The sequence below is a fragment of the Nicotiana attenuata genome, chromosome 6, assembly GCF_001879085.1.
Source record: "Nicotiana attenuata strain UT chromosome 6, NIATTr2, whole genome shotgun sequence".
In the NCBI taxonomy this organism is placed as follows: Eukaryota; Viridiplantae; Streptophyta; class Magnoliopsida; order Solanales; family Solanaceae; genus Nicotiana; species Nicotiana attenuata.
Window position 1 is genome coordinate 83,909,877 of NC_031994.1, and position 20,065 is coordinate 83,929,941.

Below are 20,065 nucleotides of genomic sequence, written 5' to 3' on the forward strand. Positions count from 1 at the left end.
TCTTTGGGAGACGAAGTAAATGGGGTGACATTTTTGGCAGCCAAAAAGATGAAGATATCGGTAACTCATGGAAAAAAGATTCAAGAAGTTTCAGAAGATGACACCACATTTACAGAAGAGGATATTGATGGACTTCTCTTACCACACAACGACGCTCTGGTAATTTCTCTTAATGTGTTAGATTTCAAAATTAAATGTGTGTTGGTTGATCCAGGAAGTTCTGCTAACATCATATAATGGAGAGTCTTGTAGCAAGAAAAGCAAACCAAAAACATAGTTCCAAAAATAAAGCTTTTAGCTAGGTTCAACTTAACAAGTGTTACAACCCGGGGAAATATATTGCTGCCCACACATGCGGAAGTCATAACAAAACCCACTCTGTTCGAAGTGGTAGATGGTGACAGGGGATACAACGTGATCCTTGGAAGGCCATGGATACATGAAATGAAGGTTGTGCCTTCAACATACCATCAGGTATTGAAATTTTCCACACCGGAAGGGATCAAGCAGATCAGAGGAGATCAACCAACTACAAGGAACCTTGTGCAGTAGCAAGTGCAAAGAAATGATGAGCAAATAGAAATAATAGAAACTGGTGCCTTCTTCCACCTCGATTGAAGAAAAAATAAGTCATCAGAATTTTCTCAGGTACCTAGGTCTTTTCAAGTATCGGAGGAAACAGGTGCGACCAAATCAACCATAGAAGAGCTCGAACAAGTGGCCTTGTTCACAAAGTTTTTAGAAAGAAAATTTCACTTAGGAACGGGGTTGAGTCCCGAACTCAGGTTAAAAATTATAGATTTTCTAAAAACTAACGTAGATTGTTTGCATGGTCGCATTCAGTATGACAAGTATTTTATTGGAAGTGGTTGTCCACAAATTGAGTTTGGATCCAACTTCCCTCCGATAAGACAGAAGAAACGACTGATAGCAGAGGTCAAAAATAGGTTTGTCAAAGAAGAGGTAACTCGGTTACTCAATATAGGTTCAATTCGAGAGGTAATTACCCCGATTAGCTGGCTAACATAGTAGTAGTACCTAAAAAGAATAATAAATTTAGAATGTGTGTGGATTATAAAGATTTAAATAAGGCATGCCCTAAGGACTCTTTCCTATTGCTAAACATTGATCAAATGACTGATGCTACAGCCGGGCATGAGTTAATGAGTTTTCTTGATGCATATTCTGGGTATAATAAAATTAGGATGCACCCGGAAGATCAAGAAAACACATCATTTATCACAAATTTTGGCACATACTGTTATAATGTTATGCCTTTCGGGCTTAAGAATGACGGAGCTACTTACCAGAGGCTTGTTAACAAGATGTTTGAACAACAGATTGGTAAGACAATGGAGGTTTATATTGACGACATGTTGGTTAAGTCTCTTAATGCAGGAGATCATTTGAATTATCTCCAAGAAACATTTGTCATTTTGAGAAAGTACAACATGAAGCTCAACCCAAAGAAATGTGCCTTCGGAGTTGGTTCCTGTAAGTTCCTGGGGTTTTTGGTCTCTCTAAGGGGAATCGAAGTAAACTCCAATAAGATCAAAGCCATCAAGGACATCCCAGACCAATTGACAAGTATGAAGGAAGTGCATAGATTGATCGGCAGGCTCATACATAAACAGGTTTATCTCGAGATCTTTGAGAAGTGACATCATTTCATTTCGCTTTTGAAAAAGAAGAATGATTTAGTGTGCACTCTATAATGCCATCAAGCATTGAAAGACCTAAAAAGGTACTTATCTAGTGCATAGATTGAAACACAAACTGTTTTTTTTTTTCAAAAGTACTTTCACAAAAAGTACTTCTGAAAAAAATTACTTTTTAAAATAAACAGATTTTGGCAACTTGGCCAAACAGGCTCTTAGACTATCAATAGCAGAACCTAACCATCCTTTTCATTTCTTTACATTGCATTGAAACATAAAATTTTTCTTGGATGACGAGATAATAAATAAAAAAGTAATTAGGTGATAATCAAACAAATTTACGTTCATAACCTACATTAATTTGACATCAAATTAAAATTAAAAAGGGCTGCGTAAAGAGAAGCGAAATCACGTAAAGAAATACATCCGGCTATAAGAGTTTAAACTTTAAACATACCAAAGACCAATAATTTTACTGGTTAATCTTGTTATTCGTGATAAATCCAAGGGATTTTTTCTTTTAATGCGACAAGTAGTGCACTATAAAAGCTGTAGTAATTCAGAATTGTGTCTTCTCATCCTTCTCTGTGGCAAAATCCAGTACAGACAAATATAATAATCTCAATTTTCCCTTGAATTTCTTTATCCATCCAAATGGCAGAAAGGAAATCCAATTTTTTGGATTTCTGTTATTAATTCCCAATTCCAGTAAAGCTACTGCATATCATGTTTCAGCAATATGAAAGCACGTTTCAGTAAAAGACCAATTACTAATGCAGAATGCTCACTGGTATATTTTACAAGGAGGTGCTCTGACCAGTATACCCTACATTCATTTTTGTTTTCAATGATAATCTATAATCTAAAAAAAAGCTATGAACAGAAGAACTAGGAATTGTATCACCATCGATTTTCAGGATCTCAGAGTCTCCGATCAGGCTGATAGAAGTTTCTGGTGCAGGGTATATGTATTTTGCTTCTCAAGCTTCTTCCACAAATACAAAGCTCTTCTAATTATGGTATCCGCGGAAAATCCTTCAGCATAAGCACTAATAGCCGTTAAGAGGCTAGTAAATTTCTCCCCGCCATCCTGCATCCAAAATCTCAACTTTCAGATGCCAGCAATCATACATGCATCAGCATTTGCTTTAGTTTTTCATAAGTTCTTGACCTGATTTTCTAATGCCCGTTGCAAACTATATAACTTCAAGCTTCAATATAATCTACACACGCATAGCAAAAACCTATCTCGGACATAGACCTAATCTCGAAAACAGATAAGTAGCTTACACCAAGTTCAGAGATCAGGCTAATCAAAACTCACACAACAAACACTTGCAGGGATAGACAAGGTGCTTTTAAATGTATGGACTGCTCTAGCTGCTGTCTGTGTGGACCTTGAAATTCGTTATGTGGAACATTTATCTTTGAGCAATGTATAGACATACTGCATGTCAAAATTTATTCTTCCAAGGAAAGAGCAATATTCCATAGGCTGAAAACAAATATACGAGAAATTTGGGCTAGAAGAACGACATACTTCACAATTAATAACCACGTGTACGCATGCGAGAGATTTAGAAGTTCACTCCCTGGAGTGCCCTGTCCTCGCTCTAGGAAAACTATTTTACTATTTGCCACCAGACAAATTTGGATGGTTGGATGTTGGCGAATAGCTTATAGACATCAATAAACATGGACACTGCAGGTCTAAGGACCTTGATAATAAGTGAATTGCTGGGTTGCTCCCAAACGGAGGCAGCATCAAGATTTCTAGAGGAAAAGCTACTTCATATTAATATTGACTCACCTCTGGTTTCTCAAATATCAAGTCATCAGGGGCAAAAGGAACCATGTAGGATGGCAGATCACATCGTAATATTGCCTGCGTAATTGACAGAATTAATCACCACGATGAATGATGAGTCACAGGTACATATCATAGGGAAAAAGCTACATACTAGATCCTTGCTTAGTCTAGCCAGCTCCGCATTGGATAGCAATACCTGAAAACAAATTAACCAGTCAACTTAAGCGTTTAAGTTATGACACACCTACTCATCAAAAGCAGAAGAATGTGGAAGGAATCACACGCGGAAGGGAGAAATATGCATAATTCCATGAAGAAATCATTAACGCATTCAAGAGTAGTTAGTGAAGGAATAGAAATATTAGCTTATCTTGAGATTAAAAGAAAAGGAAACAAGAAAAGCTGAACAGTCAGCTTTTCTTGATCTCGTGACTAAAACCAGCTCCTTTTGAAGAAGATTCCAAGGAAATACACAAAACATATCGGCAAATTGACATTGTAAGAGGTACTAGCATAGTTCCCAACCCAAAGGATAAGTAAAATATTATTCCTGGAAATGTCAGTATATCATACTAAAAGGCTGATAAAAATAATGTACACTTAAATATAAGATTTATGACAGAAATTAATTTTGAGGAGAACTTTTGATGGTTTCCTGTCAAAGAAAGTCATTCATATTTTCATCTGACATAGGATAAAGAACATAATGCTTGAAGCTAAACAAACTAGCTAACCTATAATGTAACTATCCCAATTTACAATATTTAAGTATATCTGTACAGAATAATATCAGCAAGAAAATCTCTGAAATCAGCAAGTGGTATACTGATTTGGTTAATACAACAACAACAAAAAACTGTAATCCACAAGTGGGATCTGGGGAAGGTAGTGTGTACGCAGACCTTACCCCTACCTTTAAAAAGGCAGAGAGCCAGTTTCCGCTAGACCCTCGGCTCATGAAAAAGGAAGGACCAACAATAACAACAACAAAAAACCAATCAGAAAATCGAAGCGAAGGAAACAAGTAATAACAGAAATCTAAGAATAAGAAAATACAAGACTAACATTAAGTAATGCACTAAAACTACTGGTATGAGCCAGGACAATACTCGGCTACCTAGCCCTCTACATTAATTCTCAACCTCCACATTTTCCTATCCAGGATCAAGTCCTCGCTAAGCTGGAGAATCGCCATGTCTTGCCTAATTACCTCTCCCTAATACTTCTCCGGCCTGCCTCTACCTCTCCGGCCCTCCAAAACCAACCTCTCATACCTCCTCACCGGAGCATCTATGCCTCTCCTCTTCCCATACTCGAACCATCTAATAAGCTCGCTTCCCGCATCTTGTCCTCCACAGGGGCCACGCCCACCTTGTCCCGAATAACTTCATCCATAATTTTATCTATCATGGTATGCCCGCATGTCCATCTCAACATCCTCGTTTCTGCCACTTTCATCTTCTAGGTATAGGAGTTCTTGACTGGCCAACACTCAGCCACATACAACATAGTCAGTCTGACCACCGCTCTATAGAACCTATCTTAAGTTTTGGTGGCACATTCTTATCACACAAAATACAGGAAGCGAGCCTCCATTTCATCCACCGCGCTCCAATATGATGTGTGACATCCTTGGCAATCTCCCCATTTATAACTGAACCAAGGTACTTGATGCTTTCTCTCCTAGGAATGACTTGTGAATCAAGTCTCACGTCTTTGTCCACTTCCTAAGTCGCACCACTGAACTTGCACTCTAAGTAGTCTGTCTTGCTCCTGCTCAACTTGAAAACTTTAGACTCCACGGTTTGCCTCATAACTTCTAACCTCGCGTTAACACCATCCGCGTCTCGTCAATCAGTACAATGCCATTTGCAAATAACATGCACCATGGCACCTCCCCTTGAATGTAGCGCGTTAGTGTGTCAATCGCCAGTGCATACTGATTTGCTAATATCGTGATGAATCTTCTATGCTCCAACAATCTCCCTCAAGCTAACTTGAGAATAGTTTTCATTGCCAGCTTGCTTATCAAACCGTCGATTTGCTTTGTTTGCAGTCCTTTAGTAAGTAAATCAATGGCAGTTGGTAATGTATGGCATGCAACACAGTCCATTATCAAGTTTTTCGTAAGTGCCAATCTACTTCTGCATGTTTTGCTCTTTCATAAAGAACCAAACTATGAGTAACAGAAATTGATGCTTTACTATCGCAGTATACTTTCATGGGAGAAAATTGAAAATCGAAAATCTTCAAGAATTCTAAGAATCGTTTACTCCACATTTCACAAATCTCATGAGCAACTGGTCTAAATTCAACCATTGTGTGAGAAAGAATTGAGTTTGAAAGAGAACTTGATTATTCCCTCGAAGCAATTGGGGTTTTAGCTAAGTTCTAAGAAAAGAAAGAGAATCAAAATGAACATAATTATAGGAGTAAATCAAGCTATACTCTATCTACAAGATCCTAGAATATTCTACGAGATTCTAACACTTCCTCTAAAGCATAACTTACAAATGTAGCTAATACGAGAATCGGTGAGGGACTTGGTTAAAATATCTATAAGCTGCTCATTTCACTTCACGAATTTTGTAACAATATTTTCTGAGAGTATCTTTTCTCTAATAAAGTGACAGACGATTTCAATGTGTTTAGTTCTCTTAAGAAACACGAGATTTGATGCAATATGAAGAGCATCTTGGTTATCACACACAAATTTCATCGAACTGATTTCTCCAAACTTCAATTAATTAGTATTTGCTTAATAGAAATTAGTTCTCAAATTGCCAAACCCAATGCTTGGTATTCACTTTTGTACTAGACTGAGTAACCACATTTTGTTTCTTGCTTTTTCAAGACACCAAATTATCTCCGACGAGAACACTATATCCAGATGCGGAGCCCATATCAGAAGGTGATCGTGCCTAATCGACGTTTGTATAGCTAATAATCTGCTCATGACCTCAAGCTTCAAAAAGAAATCCTTTGCCAGGGGCAAAGTTTATGTATCGAAGAATATGAATAATTGCATCCTAGTGACTACCACATGGAGAGTCCATAAACGGACTTACAACACTAACATGAAAGGCAATGTCAGATTGAGTCATTATGTGATAGTTCAACTTAACAACCAGACGCCTATACCTTCCAGGAGGCTCCCCATGTCGTGGTAGAAGTTTAATGTTCCTGGGCATAGGAGTGTCAATGGGTCTACAACCTGTCATACTTGTCTCCTCGGGAATGTCTAAGGCATATTTACGTTGTGAGATGACAATTCCTTATTTGGACTGCTTGACCTTAATGCCTAGGAAATACTTCAACTTGCCTAGGTCCTTCGTCTGGAAATGCTGAAAGAGATGTTGCTTTAATTTAATTATACAATCTCCATCATTGCCCATAATGACTATATCAACAACAAACACAATCAAATAAAATGCGTAGATTATGAGCCGTATGTCTATAGAATACTGAATGAAGAGTCATACCAAACTACTAAATGACCGTGCTAAACTTACCAAAACAAGCTCAAGGAGACTATTTCAAACCATATAGGGACTAACGCAACCGGCATACAAGATCACTATACTCCTCCAGAGCAACAAAACAAGGTGGTTGCTCCATGTATACTTCATCCTCAAAATCACCAAAGGAGAAAAGCATTCTTAATATCCAATTGATAAAAAAGCCAATAGCGAACAACAGCCACGGATAGAAAAAACGGACATGCAATTTTAGGGGAGAAAGTATTTTCGTAATCAAGCCTAAATATCTGAGTATAGCCATTAGTAACAAGGCGGGCTTTAAGTCGATTATTTTGACCATCTGGAGTAACTTTGACTGCATACATTCATCGACAATTAACGGTAGATTTACCTGGAGGTAGAGGAACAAGCTCTCAAGTACCACTAGCATGTAAAGCAAACATCTCTTTGACATAGCCCGTCGCCATCCGGGATGAGATAGCACTTCACCTATGTACTTAGAGATAGAAATAAAGGACAATGATGCCACAAAGACATAATGGGGTGATGATAAATGATGATAACTCAAACCAGTATAGTAGGATTGAGTTATGATTGGATCAAATACCTTTCTGAGTGTGAATGATGCACTAGGGAGAGACAAGTATGCAGTACATGAAGGATCCTATATGGGACGTGAATCATCAGGACTTGATGTTGGACGCTAAGTCAAGAGTAGTGGAAACCTAGAAGGTTGAACTGGGGCAGTAGGTGAGAGAATTGGAGTTGTAGATGATGGAACTGGAGCTGTAGATGGTGGAGCTGGAGCTGTAGCTAGTGGTGCTAGAGTTGTAGGTGGTGGAGCTACGGAGGAAAAGGAGAGAGTGTCTGAATCTCCAAAAGATGAAATTGGTAACCACCTCATAAATGTCTAGGTGATTACCTGAACATGTGCGGTATGGTTGGGTTTCGACTTTCGAAGAAGTAACATCAACAAACATAAGCTATCGTTAAAGATTAGCTGAATAGCACCGATATCACTTATGCGACCCCGAGTAACCTAGAAACACGCATTTAAGAGCACAAGGAGCTAACTTCTGGAGTAGAGTTATGATCAAAGCACGTGCTCCCAAAGTCACGACGTGGAAGATAGAACAAAGGTGAGTGGGGAAACAACAACAACAACAACAAAACCAGTGAATCCCACAAGTAGAGTATGTGGATGGTAGTGTGTACACAGAACTTACCGGTGAGTGGGAAAACAACAACAACAACAAAACCAGTGAATCCCACAAGTAGGGTTTGTGGATGGTAGTGTGTACACAGAACTTACCCCTACCCAAGGAAGGTAGAGGTTATTTCTGAGAGACCCACAGCTCGGAGAAGATAAAAAAGAACAATATGAACAAGCAATATCAACAACAAAGGCCATAAAGATAATAACAGCAATCTAAAAGCCATAAAAATAGATGGAATGAAGCAATAGAAATAAGCAGTAACAACAGCAAGATACTATAAAACCGAAGCAGAAGATAGTAGGAAAATAACATGTAATACTAGCAATTTAAGAACAAAACACTAACAGACTAACCCTAATACCACGGTACGGAACAGAACTACACTCGACTACTTACTACCCTTTCTACCCTAATTCTCGACTTCCACACCCTCCTATCAAAGGCCATGTACTTGGTAAGCTGAATACGCGTTATGTCTTGCCTGATCACCTCTTTCAAATACTTATTGGCCTTCCCTTTACCTTTTTTCATACTTGTTAGATAGTTGTGTAAATTACATGAATTAATCCTAGTCCCACATAGAATAGGAGTATGATATGTATTGTATAAATAGGGCTCATTGTAATATAATTACACAAACTATCAATAATAGATTTTTTCTCCCGTGCATCTCACAGTCGCCACCGTGCAATTTTCCGGTGACTTATGAAGTTGTTTGCGTCAAAACCATTTTTTACCGATGTTGTGTAAACCAACAGCACCACAGTATTCTCCATCCTCCGGCGACCAAACCCTACAAAACCCCATCGAAAAAATCCCATCCACGCATCGTCACGCGCCGACCAAAGTGAAATTTTTCCAGCGAGATCTATCTTTTCAGGCCACTTTCCGACGAAGCTCCTTTTGGACAGATTACTCAGTATGTTATTCCGAGTTTATCCATTCAAGTTTCATCAAATTTCGGCAACTTCGTTTATTTTCCGGTAAGTGAACAGTGTTTTCCAAAAAAAAAAAAAGTGTTCTGATTTGGTATTCCAAGGTTAATCATACAAGTTGTAGTCAAGAATTTGAGAAATTGGTTGTCGCAAAATGGAATCCAATACTATGAATAGTTGGATGGTTTCTCTACCGAATTAGAGAACCTTCAGTACAAAGCATGTAAACAGATATCTTCAGGGATAGCTTCGTTGTTCAAACTGATAGTAGTGTAACTCGTGTCTCCTAATCTTCAACCTCTGAGTCTTGGGTCATTGATTCAGATGCATCTTATCATATTTCTAGTAGCAAATCTCTTTTCACTACTATTTCATGTTCTCAATCTCTCCCAACCGTCACAATGCCAACGGGTCTCAAACCATGGCAACTGGAATACGTCAAGCAAGTTCACTTCCTTCCTTACCTTTAGATCTAGTTCTTTATGTTCCCGATAGTCCTTTTAATCACTAAGTCGTTAGTCTCTTAGCCAAATCACTTAAATGCTCTGTTTTATTTCTTGATGACCTTGTTTTTATACAAGAACGCAGTATAAGGCGGATCATTTGGGTCGGGCGTGAATCGGATGGACTTTATTACCTTATCCTTGCAAAATCACATAGACACACATCTTGTTTTCCTTCAACAAACTTGTCCGGTTACTGATTCACCAGATTTATTACATTAACGGTTGGGACATCCCAGTTTGTCAAAACTTCAGAAAATGGTACCTAGGTTATCTCACTTGTCCACTCCAGAGTGTGAATCATGTCAGGCCGGTAAGCATATCTGCTCCCATTTCCCTCGGCGTCTTGATATTCGAGTAGAGACACCCTTTATTTTAGTCCATTCAGATGTTTGGGGACCTATTCGGGTTAGTTCTACCTTGGGGTTCCACTACTTTCTCAGTTTCATTGATGATTATTCCACGTGCACTTGGATATTTTTGATGAAAAATCGAGCTTAGTTGTTTTCTATTTCCCAGACCTTCCACGCGTAAATTCAAAATCAATTTGGACATTTTGTAGTAATAATGCCCTAGAGTATTTGTATTCCTCATTTCAGCAGTTTGTGAACTCTCATGGAATTATTCATCAAACATCTTGTTCGTACACATCCCAACAAAATGGGGTAGCTGAAAGAAAGAATAGACATTTTATTGAAACGGCTTGTACCCTACACATATAATCTCATGTTCCGTTGCGTTTTTTGGGGGATACAGTTCTTACATCTTGCTATCTTATTAATCATATACCATCTTCAGCCATCCAAAATCAAGTTCCATTTTCTATCATGTTTTCCCACTTACCTTTGTTCTCTCTTCCATCCCGTGTCTTTCGGAGCACGTGTTTTGTTCATAACCTTAAGTGCGTATTTTTGGGTTACTCGAGAATGCAAAAGGGATATCGATACTATTCTCCTAACCTCCAATGGTACCTATGTCTATTGATGTTACCTTATTTGAAACCCAATCATACTTCACAGACCTAGGTAATCACTTAAATATTTCTGAGGTGCTATTAGTTCCATCTTTTGGAGATTCAGTCACTATCTCCCATTCATCTTCCTTTATAACTCCAGCTTTACCACTTATAGCTCCAGTTGCAGCTCCACCACCTATAACTCTAGTTCCAACACCTAGTCCAGTTCAACCTCCTACACCTCAACCACTCCTGACTTATCATCGTCGTCCGCGCCCAGCATCAGGCCCAGCTGATTCACGTCCTGCACCTGACCCTGCTAATACTACGGACTTGTCTCCTCTTAGTCAACTGATTGCACTACGGAAGGTATAATGTCCACACTTAATCCTAATCCACATTATGTCGATTTAAATTACCATCGTCTGTCATCATCCCATGTGCATTTGTATCATCTTTGTCCTCTGTTTCCATCCCTAAGTCTAGAGGGGAAGCACTGTCTCATCCAGGTTGACGACAGGCTATGATTGACGAGATATCTGCTTTACATACGAGTGCTACTTGGGAGCTTGTTCCTCTTCCTTCGGGTAAATCGACTGTTGATTGTCATTGGTTGCATGCAGTCAAAGTTGGTCCAGATGGCCAAATTGATGAACTTAAGGCTCGTCTTGTTACCAAAGGGTATACTTAGATATTTGGGCTCGATTATAGTGATACTTTCTCTCTCGTGGCTAAAATAGCATCAGTCCGCCTTTTTCTATCCATGGATGTTGTTCGCCATTGGTCTCTTTATCAGTTGGACATTAAGAATGATTTTCTTCACGGTGACCTTGAGGATGCAGTTTATATGGAGCAACCACCTGATTTTGTTGCTCGGATGGAGTCTAGTAGCCTTGTATATCGGTTGCGACGGTCCCTCTATGGTCTAAAGCAGTCTCCTCGAGCTTGGTTTGGTAAGTTCGACACGGTTATTCAAGAGTTTGGCATGACTCGTAGTGAAGCTGATCACTCTGTTTTTTATCGGTATTCTGCTTCAAATCGCAGTATTTATCTAGTGGTATATGTTGATGATACTGTTATTACCGGCAATGATAAGAATGGTATTACTAAGTTGAAGCAACATATCTTTCAGCCCTTTCAAACTAAGGATCTGGGCAGATTAAAGTATTTTCTAGGTATTGAGGTCGTCCAGTCTAGCTTAGGTATTGTAATCTCACAACGGAAGTATGCCTTAGACATTCTTGAGGAGACATGAATGACAGGTTGTAGACCTGTTGACACTCCTATGGATCTGAATTCTAAACTTCTACCAGGACAGGGGGAGCCGCTTAGCTATCCTGCAAGATATAGGCGGCTGGTTGGTAAATTAAATTACCTCACAGTGACTAGACTTGACATTTCCTTTCCTATGAGTGTGGTAAGTCGGTCCACATAGAATAGGAGTATATATGTATTGTATAAATATGGCTCATTATATTATAATTAAACAGAATATCAATAATAGATTTTTTCTCCCGTGCATTCTCACAATAGCCACCAAAGCCATCCGCTCACACCTCCTTAATGGTGCATCTGAGCTTCTCCTCTTCAAATGCCCGAACCATCTATGCCTTGCTTCCCGCATCTTGTCCTCCGCGGGAGCCACGCCCTTTACCCGGAGATCTTCATTCTTACTTATCCAACCCAGTATGTCCGCACTTCTATCTCAATATCCTCGTTTCTGCTACTTTATCTTCTAGATATGGGAGTTCTTAACTGGCCGGCACTCTGCACCATACAACATAGTCGGCCTAATACCACTTATTAGAACTTACCTTTGAGTTTCGACAACACATTCTTATCACACAAAATGCCGGATGTTAGCCTCCATTTTATACCCTGCCCCTATACGATGTGTGACATCCTCGTCAATCTCCCCATTCACTTAGATAACTGACTCAAGATACTTGTAACATCCTCTCTTGGGGATGGCTTGTGAATCAAGCCTCATGGCCATGTCCGCTTTCTCCATCACGTCACTGAACTTGCAATTCAAGTATTATATCTTAGTCCAACTCAACTTGAAACCTTTAGAATCTAGGGTTTGTCTCTAAACTTTCAACTTCTCGTTAACACTGCCTCGCATCTCGTCAATCAGTACTATGTTATATGCGAATAACATACATCATGGAACCTCCCCTTGAATATGGCACGTCAGAGCGTCTATCATCAAGGCAAAAAACGGGCCAAGCACAGATCCTTGGTATAACCCTATCACAACCGAAAAATGATCCGAGCCTTCTCCCACTGTCCTCACCCGAGTCTAGCTCTATAATACATGTCCTTAATCACCCAAGTGTATGCTACAAGAACACCTTTAGCCTCCAAACATCTTCAAAGAACCTCCCTTGGGACTTTATCATACGTTTTCTCTAGGTCAATAAACACCATATGCAAATACTTCTTCCTTTTCCCGTACTTTTCCACCAACCTCTTAACAATGTGGATGGCTTCCGTTGTCGAACGTCCTGGTATGAACCCGAGCTGTTTCTCGAAAATAGACACAGTCCTCCTTACCCTCACTTCCACCACCCTCTCCCAAACTTTCATAGTATGACTAAGCAACTTCATACCCCTATAGTTGTTACAAACAGTTTTGTCAAGGCGCGCTTAAGCCCTGAAGCGAGGCTCAAAACATGTTGAGCGCTTCGTCTCGCTTTGTGGTCGCCTTACTGTTGCATCAAGGCTCTAAGACATACTTTTCCTTACCAATGAGTGTAATCCTGAAAAGGCGACATTAAACAATTGATATTTCACTTTATCGTGAATTTTTTTTATTTTTTTGTCAATATATTTGTTATTCATGCTTATAATTATTAGTCTTGGACTACAAATACATATTTTTACTTTTTCTCCAGTTGCGCCTTTTATCATTAAAGCCCACGCTTTATTTGCGCTTTGCGCTTAATGCCCAACAAACCTTAGAGTTTTTTTGCGTTTTTCGCCTTTGATAACACTCATTACAAATTTTGAATATCACATTTGTTCTTGTACAACGGAAACATCGTATTCCACCTCCACTATTTGAGCACCTTCTTCGTCCTAAAAATGATGTAAAGAATCCCAATTAGCCACTCCAAGCCTGTCCTACCCACTTACCTCCAAAATTTCATCTGACCCGATCGCTTTTCCCCCTGCTCATCTTAACCACAACCCCCATGACCTCCTCAATTTATGCACCTACAATACCCAAAACCTCGATCGACACTCGGAGTGCTCCAAATCACCCAGCATAATGTTTCTATCTCCCTATTCATTTAGGAGTTTATGGAAGTATGTCTGACAACTTCGTTTAATTTGTGCATCTTCCATTAAACCTATGCCTTCCTTGTCGTTGATATACCTCACTTGGTCCAGATCACGAGCTTTCCGTTCTCGCATCTTTGCCAGCTTGAATAGCTTCTTGTCCCTACCTTTGTCCCTCAGTTCTTCATACAAAAAACAAACGATGTAGTCTTAGCTTCTCCGCTAACTTCGCCTCCTTCTTAGCCTTCTTATACCATTCTGTAATTCGTCCTCTTCTCCTCCTCGTATGTGCTCTCCACTAAATTCAAATGCGCCTCTTTCTTGGCTTCCACTTTTCCTTTGACTTGCTCAGTCTACCATCATTACCCTTTATGACCGCCAGAGTAACCCTTCGAGACCCCTAACACCTCTCGTGCAGCTTTCCTAATGCAGTTAAATATGGTCCACATACCACTCACGTCCCCAGTACTCCTACGGGCCTCCATAGCCAACAATTTCTCCCCCCAACTCCTGAGCTTTGTTCTTAGTCAGGACTCCTCACTTGATCTTCGGCCGACCCCCATCTTCTTCCTCTTTATCGTGATCTTTAAGTCCATCAACAAGAGTCTATGTTGGGTCGTGAGATTCTCACTCGGGTCCTCACCAAGAGCCATAAAAACTGGAACTTGATTTTGGATAGTTGAAGATGGCATACGATTAATAAGAAAACAGGATGTGAGAAATGCATCCCCAAAAAAAGCAACATGAGATTGTAGGTAGGATACAAGAAGTCTCAATCTGATGCCTATTGATTTTCTTTCAGCTACAGGCAGACCTCTCTATAATAACATCCCTATATAACAGTCAATCACTATCAAATTCTAATTTTTCTCAGAACTGATTTTTTACGTTATATTTTACTTCTCTATAATAGCTTTCTACCTATAATAGCAGCAGTCATCTTTATGGCAGTACGCTCTTTGTAAAATTACCCCTCTATAATAGTCATATAGATTCTCTAAGATTATTACTAATAATAAGTCTAAATATTTTGACCAAATATTATATAACTTTAATGCACAACCTATAATAACATATATTATTTTATTATGATAGCACTAAGCCCCTTGAAGATATGCACATCTTACTTTTTTCTTTGAAGATCTACACATGATATATTTTACATTGGACAAATGCCAAAAATATTTAAACGTAATCTATTCATGCTTTTTTAAGATATGCACATCATACTTTTTTATTTAAAGAGATTAGCATATGATATTTTTGGATGTTTAAGTATTAGAGTGAATTTCTCTTCTTGCACAGGTAATAAAATTTGAAGAACTCACTAAAGTTATTCCTACTTCAAGCTATCCCTTTTCTTTTCATGCCATATGGGGTATAACGTCAAGCTATTCCTTTAAAAACAAAGGTAGTATTGTGCCAATACAAAAGGTAATCCTAGCGTCATAGATGAACAACTAAAGGAGAAATTTGCACTTACTAGTCGTAAAACAATCACTGACATTCTTAGGAAGAAGAACAAGTATATAGAGGCGGCGAGATTGCGCGAATGTGAGCATGCAGAGGTACGTATAGAAAAAAATTATTTAAACTTTTGTTCATCCAAAACTAATTAATCAAGATTAACCAAATCGACAAAGCAGTACATATTTGGTTTACTCAAGTAAGGGCAAACCATGTCATCTTGACAGATGCAATCATCGTCACCAATGCTCTTGATTTTGCAGCATCTGTAACGCTAGAGAAAAAAATTCTCTACCTCTAGTGGGGCTTTTACAATTCAAACGACGACATGGCATCAAATTTTATTGTTTTCATGGTGACGCTGAAAGCGCGCCCATCCAAGACCTTCCTTCTTTCCGAACTAAACTTTAAGAAGTAATAAAAGATTATGCACATAGAGATGTCTTCAAGTGTAATGAGACTGGCCTTTTCCTATGTATGGCTTCCGACAAGACTCTTGCTCAAATGCTAGAGAGCAGACGTAAGGAAGACAAATCAAGAATCATCGTAATGTTAATGTGCAACGTTCCGGGTAAGATATCTCTTTAGAAATAGATTTAGTATATTGAAATTTCTTAAAATTTAAATGCTTCGTTTAGTTGATTTATTTATATTTAAAAACTTCTAAATTGAAACTCACAACTAAATCTAAATTTTATTGTTGAGGAAGTAACATACTAAATCCAAACTTTTATTAAATTATTTTCTAATTCGTACTTCATTGCAGGAATAGAGAAAGCTAAAACCTATAGTGATTGGAACTATTGCTAAACCTCGTTGTTATAAGAATGTAGACATGGCCTCTCTGCCATACATCAACTATTTTTACAACAAGAAAGAATGGATGACTCGTGAAATTTTCAAACAAGACATGCTTCGTCTAAATGCTAAATTTGAAGATGAAAATTGCAAGATTCTACTGTTGATGGACAATGTTACTCCTCATGAGATCGAGGAATACGAAAGTCAACTAACATATGTTAAGGTACTTTTTGTAGCCTTGATCATGTGCTAATACATTTAATTATTCAGGTTCATCATCTCCTACCTAATATGATATCACATATTCAGCCTACAGATGCTGGTATTATTGCAAATTTTAAAGATAAGTACAAAAGCCACTTCGTCAAGCATTTGATTGATGAATATGAGCGCAATGGGAGCCATCCATTATGTAGTGACAATAAGTTCAATATGCGGCAAGCTATTAACACTCTGGTAGAAGCATGGAATGATGTGAAGGCTCCACCATTCTCAATTGTTGGAAAAAAACTGGAATCGTACCTATAGATGATAATCCCAATGCTAATAGTGAAAACATAGGACTGGTTAAGTATGTTGGGAATGTATCATCACTTATAGTCCAAATTTCATTACGATGGATGCTACCACATCTGCGCAGTTTGATGTAACACTTCCTATTATTGAAGCTTTCACTGATGAATAAATTATTGCACAAATTATTGGAGTGGAAGAAAAAGATACTATGGAGACAGATGAAAGTGCTGACGAAGAACCTGAAAATACTACTACTTGGACTGAGATAGAAGATTCAACTATTAAGCTATCAAATTGCCTTCAAGGAAAAGCAATTGGATACCCTTTTGTTGAATGTTTGGATGCAAATCTTCACCAATTCAAGAGTTATACCACTACTAAGATACTGAAATCTACGAAACAAACTAGTAATTACAGAGTTCTTCTATCAATCTTAAAAGAATTTACTCCATCTGTTCTAGTTTATGTGAACCTATTTTCTTTTTGGTCTATTCCAAAAAGAATGACCCCTTTCTATATTTGGTAACAATTTAGCTTAAACTTACAATTCTACCCTTAATGAGAAGCTTTTATAACTACACAAATACTTTGGGCCCCTTTTTGACTTGTTTAGGACCAAAAATTCCAAAAGTCATCGTTTTTTCTTAAGCTTCATGCTCAGTTAAACAGGTCCATATAAATTGGAACGGATGGAGTAATTTTCTAGTAGCTTTAAAATATGTGCCTTAGAGTACAAATTTTTGTACATTTAGTTATGGATTTATTAATAATTTATTAGATTTCTTTAACATTTAATTAGTTGTATATTTATATCTTTTGAGATTTTAAACTTGAATTTTTTTTTTTATATTTTATATGCAACATTAAAAAAGGAAAAAATTAATTCTTGGATAATTTTTGTCTATAATACCCAAAATATATTTAGGCTCCAAATGCTATTATAGGTGTATGACACCCATTTTACAAAAGTCAAAAAAGTGCCGAAGCAAACGATGCTATTATAAAGAGGTTTGACTATACCCTATTTTGTTGGGATGTGTAAGGACAAGAGGGTGATGATGATCCCATGAGAGTTCATAAACTGTTGAAATGGAAAAGACAATTATTATGAGGCATTATCACTACGAAATGTGCGGATAGAAACTCCAAATTGATTTTGGATTTCAACATGAAAGGTCTGAAAAATAGAAACTCAAATCGATTTTTCATCAAGAATATCCAAGTGCACTTCGAATAATCACTATGTTACGTGGACTCTCCAAAATGCTGTCACACTCGTATCAGATCCTCCAAAAATATAATACATTTGGAGAATCTGACACACACCCATCGGTATTTCCGGAGAGTCCGAACAACATAAAATAATCCTCAATAGAACTAACAAAGTAACAAAATCCCAAGGTAGAATTGACCTAACCAGAACCCAAATATGTTAATGAACTAAAGTGAAAGATGACTGCCCGATTATCAGGACATTGAGGGAAATGGGGGCGAGTATGCTTACTGAGTTGACATGACTCACACTCTAGGGTGGACAAGTGAGACTAACCAAGTACTATTTTCTGAAGTTTTGATAAACTGAAATGTTCCAACAGTTTATGTAATAAATCGAGCAAATCGGTAATAGGATAAGTTGTTGAGGGAGGACAAGATGTAAGTGATTTAGGAAGAGTAAGGCAATAAAATCCGTGTAGTTCACGTCCAATACTAATGATCCATCCCATACTTGATCTTGTATTAAGACAATCATACATAAAATAAAAAATAGAACAGTTAAATATTTTGGCCAAGTGACTAATTGATATGAGATTAAGGCCTCATTTTTTTTTTAAAATTAAGATGTCTAAATCGGAATACATATCTGAATATCAAAATGTATATTAAGATTAAGCCATCTGAATCTGAATACGCATCTGAATATTATTATATGTATTAAGATTTAAATACTAAATGATTAGGACTGTTCGTTTTTTTAGCATCAGAATATATAAAATTATCTTTATTTAAAAATTAATAAGCATAAAATTCAAATAAAATACTAATTAAGCTAATATTCTATCAATAATATATATATATATATATATATATATATATATATATATATATATATATATATATATATATATATATTTGGTAGTTGGTGGTAGTGATGGCTAACAGAAGTGCTTGTGATGCCTGAAGACGTGGTTGGTGGTGGGTTTGGTTGATGGTGGTGGGTTTGGTTGATGGTGGTGGTTCCGGGTAGTAGCTAGTGGTGATTGATAGCAATAGCGATTATGGTTGAGGATAGTGGTGGTGCATGGTGAATGTTAATAATGGTGGGTGTTGGTGATGGTTGTGGTTGTGATTAAGGAAGGTGATGGTGGGCGGTGGTAGTTTATAATGATGGGTGGTACCATCTATGGTTGTTGATGATGACGGGGTGATTGGTTGTGGTAGTTGAGGTGGGTGAGTGTGTGGTTGTGGTTGAGGATGATGGTGATAGGTGGTGGTTGTGGCGGCGGGTAAGGTTAAGGTTGGTGGTGGTGGTGGTGATGGTAGTAGTTAGATAATAGTAGGTGGTGGGAGTAATGAATGTGGATGATAGCATCTTAATGAAATTAAGTCTCTGTTATGGATCTTAATCATACCTATTCAGACTCATTAAGTGGTTGTAAAGTAAAAAAAAAAAAGCAAGAAAGTGGACTAGCTTGACCTATTCCAGTTGTTATGGTTTGAGACCCATTAGCCATTGAAATTGTTGGAAGAGATTTGACCCGGTTCAACAACAGCTACACAATATTCAGGGGATCCTTTTGCTGAACCCGTACATGTTTCTGCGCAACTGGTTTCGGAGTGGACATTTTCACTCTATTTTATTATCTACGCTTTGCGAAAAGAATGTTTACTTATACACCTAGGACATGGATTCCGCATGAACCAATAGATCGTGACAAGTCGTTACTACAAGCAATGACTTCCTGATATGCAACAGTAGAATTATTTTGGAGGTGGAAGAGAGACAAACATATAACTACCACATTGTTACCATTTTCAAAGAGAGCTTTTAATTCATAGGATTGACTGTTTCTTCTCACTATGGCCTGCTTCAGGCTATTCACATCCTATAATTTGTGAACTGTGAAATACAAAACCAGCACAGACACATGCATATACACAGCAAAATGTCTCAAATTCCAAAAAGATGGTATTTGGCAGATAACATCTCTTTAATTGTCAGAAATCACGAACAATAAACTAGATTTCCTCTTCTTCACCTCTGCACATTATCTTTTTTCAGCAGGGTGAAATGCCATCATATTCCATTGAACAAAGATATGGTCTAAAAACAATCGTGAAATAATATCATAATTCCAGCTAAAGGAATAAAAAGAACAAAGCAGTAGGAGTGCAACCAATTCACAGCCACAGTAATTCGGATCCTGTTCACATCAACAGT

At 37.9% G+C, this 20,065-nt stretch overlaps 1 protein-coding gene across 3 annotated transcripts in view; it reads right to left on the reverse strand.

The window, feature by feature from the left end:
• Window positions 2,275–20,065, reverse strand: part of LOC109227343 (DNA polymerase I) — a 58,008-nt gene continuing 40,217 nt past the window's right edge. For all 3 annotated transcript variants that reach the window (XM_019392468.1, XM_019392469.1, XM_019392467.1), the window contains 3 exons: window positions 3,620–3,664; window positions 3,469–3,543; window positions 2,275–2,748 (listed from right to left, as the gene is read on the reverse strand). In XM_019392468.1, the coding sequence (XP_019248013.1) occupies window positions 2,593–2,748; window positions 3,469–3,543; window positions 3,620–3,664 (276 nt within the window). In that variant the 3' untranslated portion in view covers window positions 2,275–2,592. The remainder of the gene's footprint in view (window positions 2,749–3,468; window positions 3,544–3,619; window positions 3,665–20,065) is intronic.